The 19,884-nt window shown below is 40.2% G+C and overlaps 1 protein-coding gene and 1 long non-coding RNA gene across 3 annotated transcripts in view; one reads left to right on the top strand and one right to left on the bottom strand.

Annotated features, from left to right (window-relative positions):
- LOC109531861 (proton myo-inositol cotransporter) overlaps positions 1-12,426 on the top strand; it is a 39,396-nt gene extending 26,970 nt beyond the window's left edge. For both annotated transcript variants that reach the window (XM_019896388.1, XM_019896387.1), the window contains 7 exons: positions 525-633; positions 5,493-5,656; positions 5,834-5,954; positions 8,341-8,466; positions 8,590-8,708; positions 8,839-8,991; positions 10,699-12,426. In XM_019896388.1, the coding sequence (XP_019751947.1) occupies positions 525-633; positions 5,493-5,656; positions 5,834-5,954; positions 8,341-8,466; positions 8,590-8,708; positions 8,839-8,991; positions 10,699-10,925 (1,019 nt within the window). In that variant the 3' untranslated portion in view covers positions 10,926-12,426. The remainder of the gene's footprint in view (positions 1-524; positions 634-5,492; positions 5,657-5,833; positions 5,955-8,340; positions 8,467-8,589; positions 8,709-8,838; positions 8,992-10,698) is intronic.
- A 1,585-nt stretch (positions 12,427-14,011) lies between these two features.
- Positions 14,012-15,958, bottom strand: LOC109531866 (uncharacterized). The gene is made up of 2 exons (XR_002171262.1): positions 15,807-15,958; positions 14,012-14,687 (listed from the first exon to the last, which is right to left on the bottom strand). It is a non-coding gene; the product is annotated as an uncharacterized LOC109531866 (long non-coding RNA).
- Between the last annotated feature and the right edge of the window lie 3,926 nt (positions 15,959-19,884).

A 19,884-nucleotide genomic window follows, 5' to 3' on the forward strand; every position in this document is an offset into this window, starting at 1 on the left:
CATCAGTGACAAATATCAAATAATATTCTACTGTACTGTAGAATGAAACCAAAGATCAAAAACCTGTGTTTTGTTTCAAACGTAAATTCGGTAAGCGGTACAGAGACAAGGCAAGGAGACTGTTGACATTTGTCAACAAGTCCTTTCGCCAATGAGGACGCAGAACAAAAAGCACTGTTTAAAAAAAAAAAAAAAAAAAAAAAGGATCTCTCTCTCTCTCTCTCTATATGTAATTTTTTGGGAGGGGGGGCGGGGGGTGTGCATCTCTCCAATAAAAGATGATTCGATACATGGGGTGTGTTTATGATTCAGGGATGGTTTATTTTATAGTGGAACAATTTGGTTCGATTCGATGCACTCACATCATTTTGCAATGCAAATTGTTTTTCATTACACCCCTATTCACTCGTGTAAACCATCTACCATGGTAATTTAAGGATTTGAAGAAAAAAAAAAAAAGGACAATAAGTCTCACTTTGTTTCCTTTTCACTGAATTGAATTTGTGTTGCTTTGACGTCTCCAGATGGCCCGGTGATCTGGCGCATTCTGACCTACCCCCCAACGCGGCGAGCACTTCTGGTGGGCTGCGGCCTCCAGATGTTCCAACAGCTCTCCGGAATCAACACAGTCATGTGAGTTTCAAAGAGTTTCTCCTTCCCCGTTTTGTTCTTGTTATCTTTCCATCTGTGCCTGTCTCGCCGCCCCTTCGAGATGAACTATATTACCAAGCTCTGTAAACAATCTGGGGATGTGTGCTGTTGCCTGGCAACCGCCAGAGGAAAGGCAATAGGTTAAGTGTGTGCGTGCTCATCCTATTTTATTTAAAAAAAATAAATAAATAAAAATCGACACGCGCGTAGTTTACACTCGACACAAGTGCGTGTGTGTGCGTGTGTGGCTAAAATGAGCGCTGGCGAAACTGAATGTGACAGACAGGCTCGCCGAGGAAAATTTAGGCTGCTGGTAAGAGAAGTGAAACATTGAAAGTCCGTCGATTGTCTGCGCGCCTCTTTGAATGTACATTTATCTTCATCTTGACTCTCATTGTGACCGGCAGAACTCGGGGCTTAGGCTCCGCCTCTTTTCACAGCAGGCGTTCTAAAGTGTCTACGCTGTCTGCGTCAAAAGAAAAAAAAACCGAAATATGTCTGATGTTGACGTAAAATAATGTCCAATCGTTTGTTTGAATGATAGACTCATAAGTCATTCTCATTTCAGTCGTATTTATATTTTGGGGGGTCTGACCGATGAGTCAGATGATATGAATTCTTAAAAACAGCAAAAAAAAAAAAAAAATGTAAGACAGAGATCATGACATTCAAACGCCCCTTTCCCAAACTGACAAAAAATCTGAAGGGGGAAAATAAAAAAAAAGGGCAGATTTGTACTGATTTTATTCTCTGTTGCAAAGGTCAACAAATAGTAAAGCACAAAGTATTGCAAAGCCGTCAAACGTTTTGCCAATAATAGTTGGAAGCATCAAAGGACCATCAAATAAATTATTGGATTCATTTTTTTAATCCTTTTTTTTTTTCTTCATTCGGGGCAATTAATCAGTTATTCGTGAAAATAAATCCCCTCAAAAAATGCATATGCAAAAACTATTATGGGACTCTTTATAATGTAAACGCCTGCTCATTTTTCAATGTGTACGTAAAATAATTGAGATTAATGATTCACTAGTTCATTCTCATGTTTATTCATATTTTTCAAAAGCCAGTTTTTAAATAAGCATGTTTCGCCGCTCCCTGTAGGCTACTAATGTACAAACCCCTATATAAAAAAAAAAAAAGCATGTGACTAAATATATCCTTGTATGATAGATCATTTTATCACAGTTAAGCGATCACACACGATTACTCATTTCCCTAATTCTATTAGTAACGTGCCTTTTAATTATTCATCAATTTCTGTCCCCCCATACATGAGCACGTATGGATGACCATTAATCAGTTGCTGTGAAGGGCGTCCTGTATTTGCGAACATTCTGGACTCAGAGTAGTCACGCGTGTGATTATGAAAGACAAAATAAAAAAAAAAAAAATTCTGAAAGAACACCTCTGGGTTTCATTATCGGGTCTCAGCTTTGGTGCACTTTGTTCAGGGCTTGTGTTTTTTTTTTTTTTCCCTTTAATTGGCTGGGTCAGGTGCACCAAATTCAAGGGGAGATGTCAGGAGAGGTCGTGTGAACTCAGTGGTTGGTTATTATCAAGCTTCCCGACTGAGGTCTTCACTTTCTTCCCTGCAGACGGATCTAGTCTTACTCTGCCACGTATCACCGCCATGGGGTGCACTTCAAATATTTTGACACTGTCGCGTTGCAAGATAAACTATTGAGTGCAGAGGCTTGAAGGGGAAAAAAATAGATTAAGTGTGGCATCATGTGAATTTTGTGGAAAAGATTTTGTCCTTTTAAAGGTGTCAGGTTGACAGCCCATTACATCACAAAAAAAAAGAGATTTTTAGGGGAAAGGTGTGGACATTTTTTTTAATCTGACAATATGTGGAATAATGTGAGTGAAATAACAATTGTGTTCCCCCGCTGTCATCTTTCAAACCACCAAAAAGTTTTTGTTGAATTTGCTCAATTTTATTTCGTCAAGTGGAAATAAAACAAGCTTGTATTGGCCCCTTAAAAATGTATCTTGATCCAGATGATTTTATTTCGTGTAACCATTTGTCAAAATAAAATTGACAAAATTTGACACAAAAAAAACCCCCTTTCAAACCCAGAAGAGATTTTGAGGGGAAGGGGATAAAGGGCTTTTTTTAAAATCTGATCATATGCGGAAGAATTGTGTTCCCCTGCTGTCATCTTTCACACCAGTCGCTTCCAACACACCACCAAAAAGTTTTTGTTGAATTTGCTCAATTTTATTTTGTCAAGTGGAAATAAAATCATTTTGTCTTGGCTCCTTAGAAATATATCTAGGTTTAGATGATTTTCTTTCATGGACCCATTTGTTGAAATAAAATTGACTAAATTTAACCCCCCAAAAAAACCTTTCAAACCCAGAAGAGATTTTTTTGGGGGGGCGGGGAATAAAGGGCTTTTTGTTATCTGACAAGATGTGGAATACTTGTTTTCCCCTGCTGTCATCTTTCATGCCTGTGCTAAGTCGCTTCCAACACGCCACCAAATAGTTTTTGTAGAATGTGCTCAATTTTATTTTGTCAAGTGGAAATAAAATCGTGTATAGGTACATTAAAAATGTATCTTGATCCAGATGATTTTATTTCATGGAACCATTTGTTGAAATAAAATTGACTAAATTCAACAAAAACAAGAAAAAAAATTATTACTTTTTTTTCAGTGTATGTGGCAGAACATCTGACAGTTTTTGTTGTGTTTTGAACTCACATTTTTTCGATTTTGGAAGAGGGTATTTCACCACATTCTTTTTAATGTTCGTTTGCAAGATGCCTAATCACGCCGAAACTCCTCCTCCTCTTCATTCTGAAGCCAAATATAGACAGTTTTAATGAGGAATGTTCTTATCATCGCTCTAATCACACACAACACTCCATGCTCTCATTTGCTTAATACACAGCGGGCAGATGTCCTTAATGAAGCAGCACGTTTCAGATTCGATGTGCTCAAACGTGCAGAACACAAATGCAAATATTGGGTGATGAAGATGAATAAGCCTGGATGTACAGCACCCAGGGCATTTTTTTTAAAAATCAGAAATAAACCAAAAATTGAGGCCACACTTTACCTACATGAAAAATACTTTTGTTCGGATGTCGGTTTACTTTAAATACATTTTTTGAAAAAATAAATATTTTACTCTCATCAGGACTCAGTTTTGATAGATACTCAACGACTCAGGTGCAAAAAAAGTGTTGGCTTATTATTAACTGGGTTTTTTTTTCACTTTTTTGGGCCGGCTCGAACGGATTAATGGCATTACAAAGCATTTCAAAGGGGAAAATTGATTTGCTATACAAGTAAATTCAGTTTTGAGCTTTGAATTAAACTCACATTTGAGACCACTGCAATATTTCATTGCTTTAGCTAAAATTCCTCCTAATTGTTTTTGGTTCACAAAATCCCCCCAAAAAACTTTTTGAGGGTTTTAACTCAATTTAGTGACGTTTCCCAGTAGTTATACAGTACCACAAGCAACCTTTTTGGACCATTTATCAGAATTTGGACCAAAAATAAAACGAACACAGCTAATTGGTCCCTGTCAACCCCTGAGGGAAATATCAGTCCCGCACTTGCCGTATAGTTTGTAAATGAAATCACTTGCAGTTATATGGAGTTTTAATGGCAATTTTCATGTTGCCGGCTCCCGATCAGGGACAGGAAATTGCATTGTTAGGACCCTCACGTACAGTTCTCTACTCAGAGGTTAGATATGTATTTATACTTATGAATATATATGCGGTTGCATGCTGATATTTCACAGCATTGTGCATACATTTGGGGGAAAAAAATAGGTCACTTTGCGAGATAATATTCAATATGCCCTTGTAAGCACACCATTGAGAAAAAAAACAAAAAGTTCTCACTCACCAGTCTGTCGCTCTCATCTGTCTCCTTCCTGCCTCCTGGGGACTGTTTTGGTTTATCATTTGGCATTAACGTCCAGGAGTATATATCCGTGCTTCCAGACTTTGTTTTTCCCCAATTTCTCCGCTCATCCTCCTGCTCTGCTTCTCTGTGTGGCTGGCATTTTTTGGGCCGGCTCGAACGGATTAATGGCATTACAAAGCATTTCAAAGGGGAAAATTGATTTGCTATACAAGTAAATTCAGTTTTGAGCTTTGAATTAAACTCACATTTGAGACCACTGCAATATTTCATTGCTTTAGCTAAAATTCCTCCTAATTGTTTTTGGTTCACAAAATCCCCCCAAAAAACTTTTTGAGGGTTTTGACTCAATTTAGTGACGTTTCCCAGCCCTGTTAGTTATACAGTACCACAAGCAACCTTTTTGGACCATTTATCAGAATTTGGACCAAAAATAAAACGAACACAGCTAATTGGTCCCTGTCAACCCCTGAGGGAAATATCAGTCCCGCACTTGCCGTATAGTTTGTAAATGAAATCACTTGCAGTTATATGGAGTTTTAATGGCAATTTTCATGTTGCCGGCTCCCGATCAAGGACAGGAAATTGCATTGTTAGGACCCTCACGTACAGTTCTCTACTCAGAGGTTAGATATGTATTTATACTTATGAATATATATGCGGTTGCATGCTGATATTTCACAGCATTGTGCATACATTTGGGGGAAAAAAATAGGTCACTTTGCAAGATAATATTCAATATGCCCTCGTAAGCACACCATTGAGAAAAAAAACAAAAAGTTCTCACTCACCAGTCTGTCACTCTCATCTGTCTCCTTACTGCCTCCTGGGGACTGTTTTGGTTTGTCATTTGGCATTAACGTCCAGGAGTATATATCCGTGCTTCCAGACTTTGTTTTTCCCCAATTTCTCCGCTCATCCTCCTGCTCTGCTTCTCTGTGTGGCTGGCAGGTACTACAGCGCCACCATCCTGCAGATGTCGGGCGTGCGGGATGATCGGCTGGCCATCTGGCTGGCGGGACTCACCACCCTCACCAACTTCCTGTTCACTCTGCTGGGAGTGTGGCTGGTGGAGAGAGTGGGCCGGCGGAGGCTCACCCTGGGCAGCATCGCGGGTAAGACGGAAACAAAATGGCCACATTTTAGTCTGTGTTTTCACGTGACAACACTGAAAGGAGTCAGTTAACAACTTGTCGTCTCAAAACAACTCAACACACAACCATTCAACCAGCGGCAACAAAAGTGAGTGTGCCCCTCAGTGAAACGTACACCTTTCATTCCCCCACCCCCAGGCACGTTTCTCGGCTTGTGTCTGCTGGCAGTTGGCTTCCTGCTGTCGGCTCAGCACAGTCCTGCTGTCACCTTCCACCCATTAGACCCCTCCATGGCCAACACTACTTGCCTCAAGTATCGGTGAGTATACTGTACGCACAAAAAGGGACTACTGAGCCAAAATTACCGTATTTTTCCGCACTATAAGGCGCACCTAAAAGCGTTCAATTTCCCCACAAGCTGACAGTGCGCCCTATAATCCGATGCGCCTTATATATGGTGTCGCAGACTCTATATTCCCAATTGACTTGTTTCCATGTTCGTGTTCCGATGCCATCTGGTGGTGATTACTAGCAGGAAGCAATTGTAACCTAAAAGCGTTCTGCCCGACACGAATTAACATGTGCATTCGCCAACACACATTCAAACAGACAACTACTTTGTGAGCTCTGCGCAGCCATTATGAAAGAATACCAAAGCATAATTAACTATTGACTAAACGACGGAAGAAGGAGACAAGCAGGATATTCAGCCCCTCGTGGATGTGAGCCTTTTTGTTGTATCAATTGTCTGCATAACTTTTGTCTTTTATTTATTGTTTTGGAATGCCATTTGTATTTATGTCAAGGAATCAACCCTGTATTTTTATGGACTTTGTGTCATGCTTCGTGCTACATCCTGAGGGAGCTACATATGGATCAATATTCTGATTTCTTGGATGTAGCATTTTAAATATTCTGGAAAGTGCTTTGTTACAGCTGCAGCGGTTGTGAAGGTTGGATATTGTATTCCCTTTAGCGTAGCTCTATCTCGTGGCTGCATAACACAACTGCAATCAGGGCTCTATATAAATCAAGCTGTATTGTATTCTCTTTAGTATAGCTCCATCTAGTGGATGCATAGCGCAACCGCAACCAATTATGATATTTTGTGCGCTTTATTATGAAGTACGCCCTACATGTGAAAAACAGTTTTGAAATCGGCCATTCATTGAAGGTGCGCCCTGATAATCCGAAGCACCTTATAGTACAGTAAATACGGGTAGTTGTAAAGCGCAGACTGTCAACTTGTTCAAGCTGAATAATCGTCCCTTTAAGTATAATTCTTCCGTTTTGCTTCGAAGAGGTTCCAAGTCTAATCGCCTTTCAAGTGTGTCATTCAAAGGTGGAGAACTGGAGGCCCGTGTTGCTCTCGCATGTGCGGTGGTCACTGCCCGAATGCGTGGGCTCGAACCGTTTGTAGCAAAGTGAAGTCAGTGAAGCCGCAGCGGTGTTCTAAAAGCACTCATCTCTTTAATTCGTTGCCATCTTCCTCTGTGCGTGCGCGCGTGTGTGTATGATCGTGTTGCAGTGAGTCCATTAGGTAGTGGTGTTGGGATTGTTGTCTTGATGAAAGAGCGTTGTTGCTGCGGGGCTTCATTTTATGCCTAAGTGAGAATAAATTGCAACAAAAAGGGCATCTCATATTTTTATGAAATTGCGTGAATGTGCGTGTATGTGCATGCATGTCAAGGGTTTAATGAATACCAATGTGGAATCGGAAATTTGTTTGTCATTTCAAAGATTTGAGGGCAGGGGATCAAATCAAATCATTCAGTTTTGGAAAATGGACTGTCATTGATTTGTATCACACCCTGTGTAGCGAGATACGTATCAAATTGGAGGAGATAGATCGATAGACATGAGCCATAAACGGACCAGATGGTAAGCGGATCCCACAAATATCGACTCAGACTAACGACGGTACAAAAAAATATATACAAAGTGCTAACAGAAAGCGCTAGCAACACAGCACCAGGAAAAGCCAAAATGGTGGGGAAAAAAACCCCCGCATGCTCACGGCAAGGTAATCTTTAATCCCGAAAAACACACATAACGAAATGCCAAAAGTCCAATGACACGAAACTTAAACCATCCAATAATAGCAAGAAATCCCAAATACTTACATTACAATAAACTATCAGAGCAAGAGCGACAAAAATGACTGTGGCATCTCGAAACTACCTCTTGAGCAAACAGCAAGCAAAGTCGACAAATCAACAGTCTAGGACACTTGTGGGCTTGATTGTGAAGGAGAAACAGGTGCACCGCTGGAGAGGCACGCCCTCCACTCCAGCTGGTGCTCAAAAACAATTCTGATTAGGTGTACAAATATGTATGCGCTAATTGCCGCAGATGAGTTTCGCTTGTCAAACCTGGCTGGCTCTGTCCAGCCAATCAGAGGATGGAAAAATGCTGGAGAAAAAAAATCCTGACTAATACAGTGGCAAACAATTTAAAAAAGGTCATATTTTTATATATAGTACTCTCTAGCTTTATAAAAAAACATCAAGACAACATTTGAGAGTTTTTGTCAATTCACTACACAGAGAAGAATGTCACAATTCCCTCATCAGAAAAAGAAGTTCTTCGCAGAGGATAAAGAATACACGACTGAGTCCTGTTATTCTGTTATCTGCCTGCGTGTGTATGTTGTTTAATGGAACCAATATTCTTCCGATTGGGGGAAACTTTCACCGCTATTCCAGGTTGTGCGAGCCCTGCATGCTGGACCCCGCCTGCGGCTTCTGCTACCGCGAGAACGGCTCGGCGCTGCTCACCTCCTCCTGCGTGCCGGTCAATAGGGCCTCCACTGAGCAGGCGGCGTGGGGCAGGTGAGTGACAGGACGAAGGTGTGTATGGTGTGTGGAATGGTTTCAGACGCAGCACTCTGTGGGAAGAGGGGGAGGGTTACCTTCATGTATACGATATAAAGATCCAATCAATGTGCTTGCTAGGTGTTCTAATTCCAGCCAGATGAGAGAGCACACTTACTGGGCCTACAACTACTGCCCCACCTCCTTCTCATGGCTCGTCTTACTCGGATTGTTGTTCTACCTGGCTGCTTTCGCGCCAGGTAAGACAAAATGAATTATATAACCGCATTAACCTCATCTGAATACGGCTGTCCCATAAAAATGTGGAAGAAGTAGTAAAAGGGCAGTGAATAGTTTTCAGACGCACTGTAAGATGTTTCTTCACTCAAGGAATGGGTCCCATGCCGTGGACTATCAATTCTGAGATCTACCCACTGTGGGCCAGGAGCACGGGCAACGCGTGTGCAGCCGGAGTCAACTGGACCTTCAACGTTCTGGTCTCGCTCACCTTCCTCCATTTGGCGCAGTACTTCACCTACTATGGTCAGCTTCTAAAAACATATCTTTTTTAATTATTATTATGATTAATAAATGAGCTTTTGAATGATGGAAATGTATGTAGGTACCGTCCATGGGAACGCCTACCTATGCCTCCTACCTGTGACAGTTATCAGCGGGATTTTTCCTCCCGGCACAGGAGGGAATTGACCTTTCACAGCACTGGCAATTGATCCATTATTGGAATTATCGGAGACACATCCTGAGATGCCCCGTGGCTTTGATAATTGAGCTTGAAAAAGGTGAAAGAAGAAAAGCATCTGTAGTTGCACTTCTCCCGAGTCTCCCCACTCATCGAAGTCGGCCGCAGGTCATCTAAGTAAAAAAACAAATAATTAATTTAAAAACACATTTGTTTGATGGTCTGGAAATTAAACCAAAAACATTTTAATACATTGAACATAAATTGCCTAGATTGACTACTATTTTATGGAACTTCCACACAAAACCTTTCTTGTTGGCGAAAAGTATATGCTACGGTTCTTGCTATAGCTGGCTAGCGAGACAGATAAATAGATGTCTATGACGATCATGATGCTGCGTGTTTAATTAATGCCGTTGGGTTTTACAGCGGGGAATATAGAGCTTGCGTCTATTTCATTTAACTTCTGTCAGAGTGTTCATTGTTTGAGCGAAGGGGAGAATAGCCTCACAAATAGCCACACAAAATCTTTCTTTTTGGCAAAACATCTGCAATGGTTCTTGCTATAGCTTGCTAGCTTGTTAGCTCGCTAGAGAGCTTGCTAGCTCGCGAGGTAACGAGCTCGCTTGCTAGCTAGCGAGCTCGTTAGCTAGTACCTAGCTAGCTAGATAAAGATAGATAGATAGATAGATAGATAGATAGATAGATAGATAGATAGATAGATAGATAGATAGATAGATAGATAGATAGATAGATAGATAGATAGATAGATAGATAGATAGATAGATAGATAGATAGATAGATAGATAGATAGATAGATAGATAGATAGATAGATAGATAGATAGATAGATAGATAGATAGATAGATAGATAGATAGATAGATAGATAAGCTTATGTTAAATTATTAATTATTTTCATTTTATATTTGAGCATGATATTCTTTTGTGTTACAGTTACCTAGGTTATATTCTGTTTAATAATTGCTTAAACAAGTTTATGTTGATATTATCTGATTGGTTAAGGAAACCAGGAAGTGCTTGGTGTTTCCGGGAAGGAGGTGTGTTCTTGTTCGTTTGTTCGGAGGTGCAGACGTTGGGAAAATAAAACTGCCTTCAAAGGATTCCATCTCTCCTTTTGCCCATTTTTAAAGTAGAGCTATGCACTGAAAAACTACGAACCTCTCAACTTACAGATAGATAGATAGATAGATAGATAGATAGATAGATAGATAGATAGATAGATAGATTTCTATGACGATCATGATGCTACATGTTTAATTAATGTCATTGGGCTCTACAGCTGGGAAACGAGAGATTGTGTCTATCTCATTAAACTTCTTTCAGTGTGTTCATTGTACGAGCTACGTGTAGAACAGCCTCTCCAAGTATTTCAGAGTCTGTCTACTGAGATGCCCCTCAGCATGTTTTTCCATGTCTCCTTCTACAAAGGTGTTGAAGGGAAAAAAAGAGTTACAAGACAGTCACATCGTGTTCTCACGTCGACGTGCCGTGACATTTATGTCCTTTCTTTTGGCGGCTTCTCCCTGCAGGGGCGTTCTTCCTTTATTCCAGTATGGCCTTCCTGGGCTTCATCTTCATCTACGGGTGCCTGCCCGAGACCAAAGCTCGCCGGCTGGAGGAAATCGAAGCGCTCTTCGAGAACCAGCTGTGCTCGTGCGGCGCGTCCGACTCGGATGAGGGGCGGCAGGTGGAATACATCCGGGTCAAGGGGTCAAATTACCATCTATCGGACAACGATGCATCTGACGTTGATTAGACGTTTTGTCACATATGTTAGGTTGCTCTTGCTCTGTTTCAAATGTGAGCTGGGAGCCTCCTTGTGAATGTTTTACTTGTCAGCTCCTCCACTGAATCGACGCCAAATTTGGAGACAAATCTCAAGCTGTGCACCACAAATACGTCAAGTGAGGACATACTGTAATCGAAAAACAAAAGATGCGGTGTGTCTTCCTCTTGGATACTTGAACAAATAATGCTCACAAAGTCAATCGACATTGAGTCAAATCAAGTTTGTTTTTTTGGGGGGCGGGGCATAATGTCGTTCAAGCTTTGTAGTGTAGCACCCTCGCCGTCTTATTTATTTGGAGTGCCTCGCAGCTTCTATTTTTCCAGAGACGGAGTGAGAGTGGTCGGCTGAAAACAGCAAAACTAGTAGCACTCAACATGCTGTCCCTTCCGAAAATGTGAGGAGCTCATTTCTTGCAGTATTTCATCCGACAGTAAAGATAATCGTGCCTGTGTTTTTTTGTGACAGTGCCTCGTGGCCGCCCTGAGCCCAAAAAGTTGCGTACGATCCTTTTTTTTTTTTTTATCTTTGCTGGTCATTTGTGATTTTTTTTTCTGTCTTCCACCACAGCCTTATGTACAAACAGATCAAATTCATATGATCGTCACATCATCATGACCCATAGGTAGGAGTTGGCGTATTCCATTTTCCAAGTGTGACAGTACGCCTGTTTTTATGGTGAACTTGTTACGCTTTAGGAAATTTTCCAAAAATGTGCTGCGTATAAATGTGAACGATTGTACTGAAATAAATATTTGAAAACAGTTCTTAAAGATTCAATGCAGTTGTGTTGAACTTAAAGTGAAATACAACTTTCTTGTACTTTGCAAATGTTTTTTTTTTTTGTGTTTTTTTTTTTACCACAGTAACATGACGCACAGTTTGAACTTTCATCGTAATAAGTACACTGGCACAATCTAAGAAGTGGATCATGCTGAAAAATATTTCAAAATGTTTCTCCTCTAGTCTTCACTTATAAACTACTTGTACTACATAGTGGGGAATGAAAGTACCATCAAAATATGATTTGTGGGTTTTTTTAAGGAAAAAAAATATCATTTTGTACATCCATCGGCGTGTTCCATTTCCAGGCTGTGCAATTTCTGACCAACTTTTTGCTGTGATTGTTTCAGGCTGCACGTTGTGTCGCGTTCGCCTTTCAGCAACTGTGTTTAAAACTGTCCACAAACCGAGCAGTTGTTGTGCGTAATGTCGTGTTTCACGTGACTGTGCATTTATGCGGAACCCCACACATGGCATTTGGAAAAAAACTACTTTGGGCACACGATGTAACTACAGTATTATGTACCCACGAACAACTACGAAATAGTTACAACGTGCACACTAAGTAGCGCTGATCCCTTATTGGACAAAAGGGTATACAAATCGAGCGCACCTTCACAGACTCGCTTCTCACTGACCGAATCAGTTACTGTACTTCAAAACCCCACAAATTATTGCATCTGACGTTTTTTTTTTAAATTTTATTTTCGACTAACATCAAGTAGTGATATTATGATAAAAAAGTTTTCATTTCGTATACATCCACCGGTAATCATGTGCGTAACCCAGAGCGTTGAAGTTGCTAAACAACACAATCGATCCGTCGTCCGAGTCTTACCTCAGCCAGGAAAGCGAGCTGGCTTTTCAAATGTCTCTCGGTGATCATAATTCCTTGCAATGCCAAATTTTTCACGATGTCCTTGCAATTTATCGCAAGCTTTTAAAAAAATCGATCACGCTGTCCCTGTATATAATGTACCTTTGCTTCGATTTTTCAACTTTGAAAGAAGGTGCACTCGATTTCCATTATAGTGACCCGGAGGAGGCCATGACGACTTCGTGCGCACGTTCTATTTTGTACAGACGATGAAGTCGTCCATACGTACGAAGTAATAATTAGTGCCCACAAAGTTGTTCCTCGTGCGTACATAATAGTTACAGCGTGTACACAAGTATTTTTTGTTTGTTTTTTAAATGTCATGTCTGGGCTCTGTCGCGGCTCCGTACGTTTCAACACTTTTCGACCAAGTATAGAAAAACCACTAGAGTGATGTATAGTGTATTTAATTGTCTGAGTTGTAAAATGTTTTGCTAGAGTTTATATTATATTATGTGTGTGGGGAAAGAAATAAAATGAGTGAATCAGTCGTGCGTTTGGGGCTTTATTTCAGGGTTGCTATGACAACGGGGAGTTAACACAAAGCGTTTAATTAATTAGAACAACGTACACAGAACAGGTATGTTTTCTCGGCCTTATTATCATTCCACATTCTTTCTCTGTTTGAGCAGGAACAAAATGTCGGCTAATTCCGAGAATGATTCCCACCTCCGCCCTCCTTGCTACATTTCGGGCATTTTTTTTTCTTTTCGTCTCACGGACCAATTGAGATAAGTACGTGCTATTCGCGGACCGGCAACCATTTTTTAAAAATTGCTTTTAAATTGGCGGTTTGTCTCGTTTTTGACGACACAGCATGCACAACAGCTTCTTCCCCGCGTCACTCTGGAGATACTTCCGGGGGGGAGGGGGGACTTCTCTTGTCACAATAGCTTCATCTTCGAAAATTCGGAAGTTATGGCTGCACCTAAGCTGCGCGTTTGATGTACGTGTTCGTCAAATTGTTCGAATTACTTTTTGTGTACTTCTTTTTTTCCTTCATTGCCGCATTCAGTTTATTTAAACTTGCCAACCAATGTTTAGAATGCGGACTCCCGTTGAACAAAGAGTCGCGCACATTGCCGCGACGTCTGATGACGTAAATATGGGCAAAGATCGCCGCTGGTCGTGAGTCTCTCATCATATACTGTTATCACCAAGCCCTACTTTTGTGCCCCTTTGGAAGGTAATCGACGGGGTGGGTGAGGTGGTGAGGGTTGGGTGGGGTTTTAGTTATAATAATAGTATCGAAAATAAATCTTGGTCTGTCTCTGTACCAAATGGGCCTTGGCCCGGTCTGTGGCTCAGTTTTTGGGGGCCACTGATCTTCGGGGTCTTTCTCCTGCATGTCTACTGGGAAAAATGACATACAGCATTGAATGGTATTGGAGTGTCGAAAGATACAATTTCACCTTTTAGTCCAAGAATTGTTATTTTACTGCGGTAATTTTACAGATTTTGCGCATTATCTCCTGAAGAGTCATCTGCGAACTCAAAATGTCTGAAGAGTTGGATTTCTTCTTTCTCCAAAGGGGTTACCTCCCTCCAGGCTTTGCTTGGCCCTCTTCAGGAGCTTCTGTGAGGCCAGAGTGCCCCCTGGCGGATTCCTGCTGTAGCGACACAAAAGGTGGAGAGGAAGCTGTGAGCGAGCGGCACTGAGTGGGCAAATTTGAATTTCTCAAAAGTGGACTCGTGGACGGTGGTTTGAGTGTCAGCATCCTTTTTCTCTCGCTGGTGCCTTTCTTGCACGCACAAATCTGCGAGCGACTGGCGCTCGCCTCTTGAGAAAATCATGTCATCTTTCAAATAAGGGTCTCAAAGGTGGATCCATTGAACTAAATTCTGTCCTCCAGACTGGACACGATCGATGTCCTTCCTGCTCCCAACACTGCTGTAGACACGAGTGACAGAAGCTGTGACTACACGACGGTACCACAGAATACTTGAAGATGTTCAAACAGGACGGACATTGGAGATGGTCCTCCACTCTTCTAGCCATGGTGCCTGCGAAGACACCGGATCAATCTGCGACCTTCCAACGTTCCTTGTTGGGAGAGCCACAGTATGTTACCCTCAGTCACAAGTGAAGGAATTGCCAGATGTTGAAAAATTGCCCCCAAATTCTTTTCCTGCTTTGTTGAGCCAAGCTACTAGCTTCCTGCTTGACGGCGGCAAACAAACATGTTGTGATCTGAAATCACACACAAGCGCTTTATTGCCACTTGCTCTCAAACAAACAAACAAAAAAAGAACATTTCAATTCAACAAGCTCGACAGAATAAAACCAAAGAATCCAACACAAAAACACTGCAACAAAGTTTCCGCATAATGCTACGGACAGCCACAGGAGAAGAAAACAAAAGCAGTCCTGAAAAGCTAACTTGCTCAAAAAAAAAAGAGCTGGAAAGAAAACGGCAGCTTACCTGTCCTGCTTTTTATTCAATGTGCAGAGAGAGACGGTCTCATTTCGAGGTAGCTATTTTGGCGTTGTGAAATGCTAATGTTGAGTTGCTAGTCACGAATACATTAAAAACATAAAGAAACAGTGATGCCATTTTTGTTTGATGGATGGCCCGTCTTATCTGCAACAGCCAATCACGCCATGACGGAAAAATAAGGTTCGGTACGCAGGCTTGTACGCAACGAACACGTTATTGCGAGAATCCTGCACATTTTTACAAAGAGTAGCATTGTGTAATGTGGCAAGACGTCATGTGTTTTTTTTTTTTATTTTCACGACGCGATTCTCTCTTGAAGTGACATAGCTGTTGAAATGGGCGCCTCTGTGAAACACCCGAAAATTGCGAATACTTGGGCGATCGTTTGAATATTTTCAGAGGGTGATGTGAGCATAAGTAAAGATGTCAACATAAATGTGCGTGACCGTTTTGAGCAATTTTCGCACATTTAGGTGACGTCATGATTCCCACATGACGGGTTTAGACTGTCATCGTACGGCATGTGAGAAGGGACATATTTCATTTGCGTCTGCAACTCAAGAGCCATTTGAACCGTTTTACTTGTAAATTCTGGAACAGACAATTGTTCAACCCCTTCAAACCGATATATCAGCCCATCCGCCATATTGTATGTGGCTTTAATAGTATCCATACACTTGGCAAATATCATCTCCAAATTGAGAAAGATTAACATCATGTATTTTTTTTTTTTTTTTACAGTGGGACGCTTACTTTAGAGTCCAATAACTAAGGTGTATCCCAAGGGGCCTAATTTAAGATTTAAACAATTGCATCGCTACGATCTTGGATGTCGGGCAAAGGTGATGCAGCAGCAGAGTCGCAGACGCAGTTGTAGAAGCAGGTAATAACCTAAAGTACACATAAATGCAACAAAAATAATTTTATGGATCTTCATGCATCACAATGTAAATGTGTATAGTTGACATGAATTAATTTAAGAAGAAAAAACTTTATTAGTCTCGCAATGTAGAAATTCCCAATTTAATACCATTAATTTTAATCCCAATAATACCTTCAATTAACAATAATTTTAATAATTTAATTAACCACGATTTTTACACTATGTATTCTTATCGTCATAATTATTCATGATTCTAAAGCGTAAGAAACCGAACAACAGAAACGTGTCAATTGATTTCGAACAAAAGGACTACAAGTCCCAGCGGTCAAACCCGGAAGTGGAGCACCGTAACCAAATAACTCCATTTTTTTAAAACATGCCAGTGAGTGCAGCCGGACAAACATAACAACTATGCAAAAAATATCCATACACTTGGCAAATATCATCTCCAAATTGAGAAAGATTAACATCATGTATTTTTTTTTTTTTTTTACAGTGGGACGCTTACTTTAGAGTCCAATAACTAAGGTGTATCCCAAGGGGCCTAATTTAAGATTTAAACAATTGCATCGCTACGATCTTGGATGTCGGGCAAAGGTGATGCAGCAGCAGAGTCGCAGACGCAGTTGTAGAAGCAGGTAATAACCTAAAGTACACATAAATGCAACAAAAATAATTTTATGGATCTTCATGCATCACAATGTAAATGTGTATAGTTGACATGAATTAATTTAAGAAGAAAAAACTTTATTAGTCTCGCAATGTAGAAATTCCCAATTTAATACCATTAATTTTAATCCCAATAATACCTTCAATTAACAATAATTTTAATAATTTAATTAACCACGATTTTTACACTATGTATTCTTATCGTCATAATTATTCATGATTCTAAAGCGTAAGAAACCGAACAACAGAAACGTGTCAATTGATTTCGAACAAAAGGACTACAAGTCCCAGCGGTCAAACCCGGAAGTGGAGCACCGTAACCAAATTACTCCATTTTTTTTTAAACATGCCAGTGCAGCCGGACAAACATAACAACTATGCAAAAAAAGAACTAAATAAAGACACCACTATGATTGCAAGATTTTTGCCCACGCTGTTTAAACTGCCGGTTGCGAACAGTAATTGCGATGCAGAGTCCAATAACTAAGGTGTATCCCAAGGGGCCTAATTTAAGATTTAAACAATTGCATCGCTACGATCTTGGATGTCGGGCAAAGGTGATGCAGCAGCAGAGTCGCAGACGCAGTTGTAGAAGCAGGTAATAACCTAAAGTACACATAAATGCAACAAAAATAATTTTATGGATCTTCATGCATCACAATGTAAATGTGTATAGTTGACATGAATTAATTTAAGAAGAAAAAACTTTATTAGTCTCGCAATGTAGAAATTCCCAATTTAATACCATTAATTTTAATCCCAATAATACCTTCAATTAACAATAATTTTAATAATTTAATTAACCACGATTTTTACACTATGTATTCTTATCGTCATAATTATTCATGATTCTAAAGCGTAAGAAACCGAACAACAGAAACGTGTCAATTGATTTCGAACAAAAGGACTACAAGTCCCAGCGGTCAAACCCGGAAGTGGAGCACCGTAACCAAATTACTCCATTTTTTTTTAAACATGCCAGTGCAGCCGGACAAACATAACAACTATGCAAAAAAAGAACTAAATAAAGACACCACTATGATTGCAAGATTTTGACCCACGCTTTTTAAACTGCCGGTTGCGAACAGTAATTGCGATGCGGCAAACAAAGCATAAAGCACAGCGGATCCAAGACAAAGCAAACAAACAAAGCGAGCGCGCACAATTGAATCGAAAAGATAACTCGACATATCTGATAAAGCAGCAGCAGAGTCGCAGACGCAGTTGTAGAAGCAGGTAATAACCTAAAGTACACATAAATGCAACAAAAATAATTTTATGGATCTTCATGCATCACAATGTAAATGTGTATAGTTGACATGAATTAATTTAAGAAGAAAAAACTTTATTAGTCTCGCAATGTAGAAATTCCCAATTTAATACCATTAATTTTAATCCCAATAATACCTTCAATTAACAATAATTTTAATAATTTAATTAACCACGATTTTTACACTATGTATTCTTATCGTCATAATTATTCATGATTCTAAAGCGTAAGAAACCGAACAACAGAAACGTGTCAATTGATTTCGAACAAAAGGACTACAAGTCCCAGCGGTCAAACCCGGAAGTGGAGCACCGTAACCAAATAACTCCATTTTTTTAAAACATGCCAGTGAGTGCAGCCGGACAAACATAACAACTATGCAAAAAAAGAACTAAATAAAGACACCACTATGATTGCAAGATTTTTGCCCACGCTGTTTAAACTGCCGGTTGCGAACAGTAATTGCGATGCGGCAAACATAAAGCACAGCGGATCCAAGACAAAGCAAACAAACAAAGCGAGCGCGCACAATTGAATCGAAAAGATAACTCGACATATCTGATAAAGAAAAGCGGACACAAACGTAGCTCACCATTGGGGCATGCCGACGACGAAGCGAGTGTTTTATCATACGAAACAAACAGCGACGCCGATTTTTATAAATCGAGCGAACGGTCACGTGTCAGTGGCAGCCCCGCCCCTCTTAAAGCACCAGGGAAACGCAACAAGCAACGTAACGTTTTGAAATCTTCTTCCAGTGTCGGTCTTTCACATCGTCACCTCCAGATTGATTCATTTATTGCATTTCAAAACAAATATATCATGCCGTTGACTGCAAAATATTTTGCCATTTTTTAACATATGTCATTAGAAGAAGTTGTCATTTGTTAAAATGTTTTAAATGGTCAGTCCGACATACTCCATTTTTTTTTAAACATGCCAGTGCAGCCGGACAAACATAACAACTATGCAAAAAAGAACCAAATAAAGACACCACTATGATTGCAAGATTTTGACCCACGCTTTTTAAACTGCCGGTTGCGAACAGTAATTGCGATGCGGCAAACAAAGCACAACGGACGAAGACAAAGCAAACAAACAAAGCGAGCGCGCACGTTTGAATCGAAAAGATAACTCGACATATCTGATAAAGAAAAGCGGACATAAACGTAGCGCACCATTGGGCCATGCAGACGACGAAGCGAGTGTTTTATCATACGAAACAAACAGCGATGCCGATTTTTATAAGTCGAGCGAACGGTCACGTGTCAGTAGCAGCCCCGCCCCTTCTTCAAGCACCAGTTAAACCCAGCAAGCAACGTAACATTCTGAAAACTTCTTCCAGTGTAGGTCTTTCACGTAGTCACCTTCAGATTGATTCATTTATTGCATTTCAAAACAAAATATATCATGCCGTTGACTGCAAAATATTTTCCCATTTTTTAACATATGTCAATAGAAGAAGTTATCATTTGTTAAAATGTTTTAAATGGTCAGTCCGACAGTAAATAATGAATCTCACCTCATTCATTCCAATATGATCACTGAAAAAGTTAGCAGGGGATACCCTGCTTTTGGCTTGTTTTTAACCTTTCACCATGCAGTGTAAGCAACGCATTATGTCACGACGTCACCGAGTAGTTCATACACATTTGATTTTATTTAACTTTACCCCAAAATGACTGCTATCGGCAAATCTTGTTTTACGTCAACATCAGTCAGAAATAACAACCGTGACATACGTTCCCTGTTCCAAAAAGATATTTCAACAATCCCACACATTATTACCTACTGGTCTGGTTTTGTTGATAATCTACACTGGGGAAAAATCTGGTCTCTCCTATACAAATACCTCCTGACTAATAAAGTAAAGGAAATCTCTTTTAAAATGATACACGAATACTATCCCACCAAGCATTTTCTTCTTAGGTTCAAGAAGGACATCCCTGTTGAGTGTTCATTTTGTGGAATGTACCCTGAAACAATGGTTCACTTGTTCTGGCAATGCC

This window comes from Hippocampus comes, unplaced genomic scaffold, assembly GCF_001891065.2.
Source record: "Hippocampus comes isolate QL1 unplaced genomic scaffold, H_comes_QL1_v1.1 scaffold196, whole genome shotgun sequence".
Taxonomy (NCBI): Eukaryota; Metazoa; Chordata; class Actinopteri; order Syngnathiformes; family Syngnathidae; genus Hippocampus; species Hippocampus comes.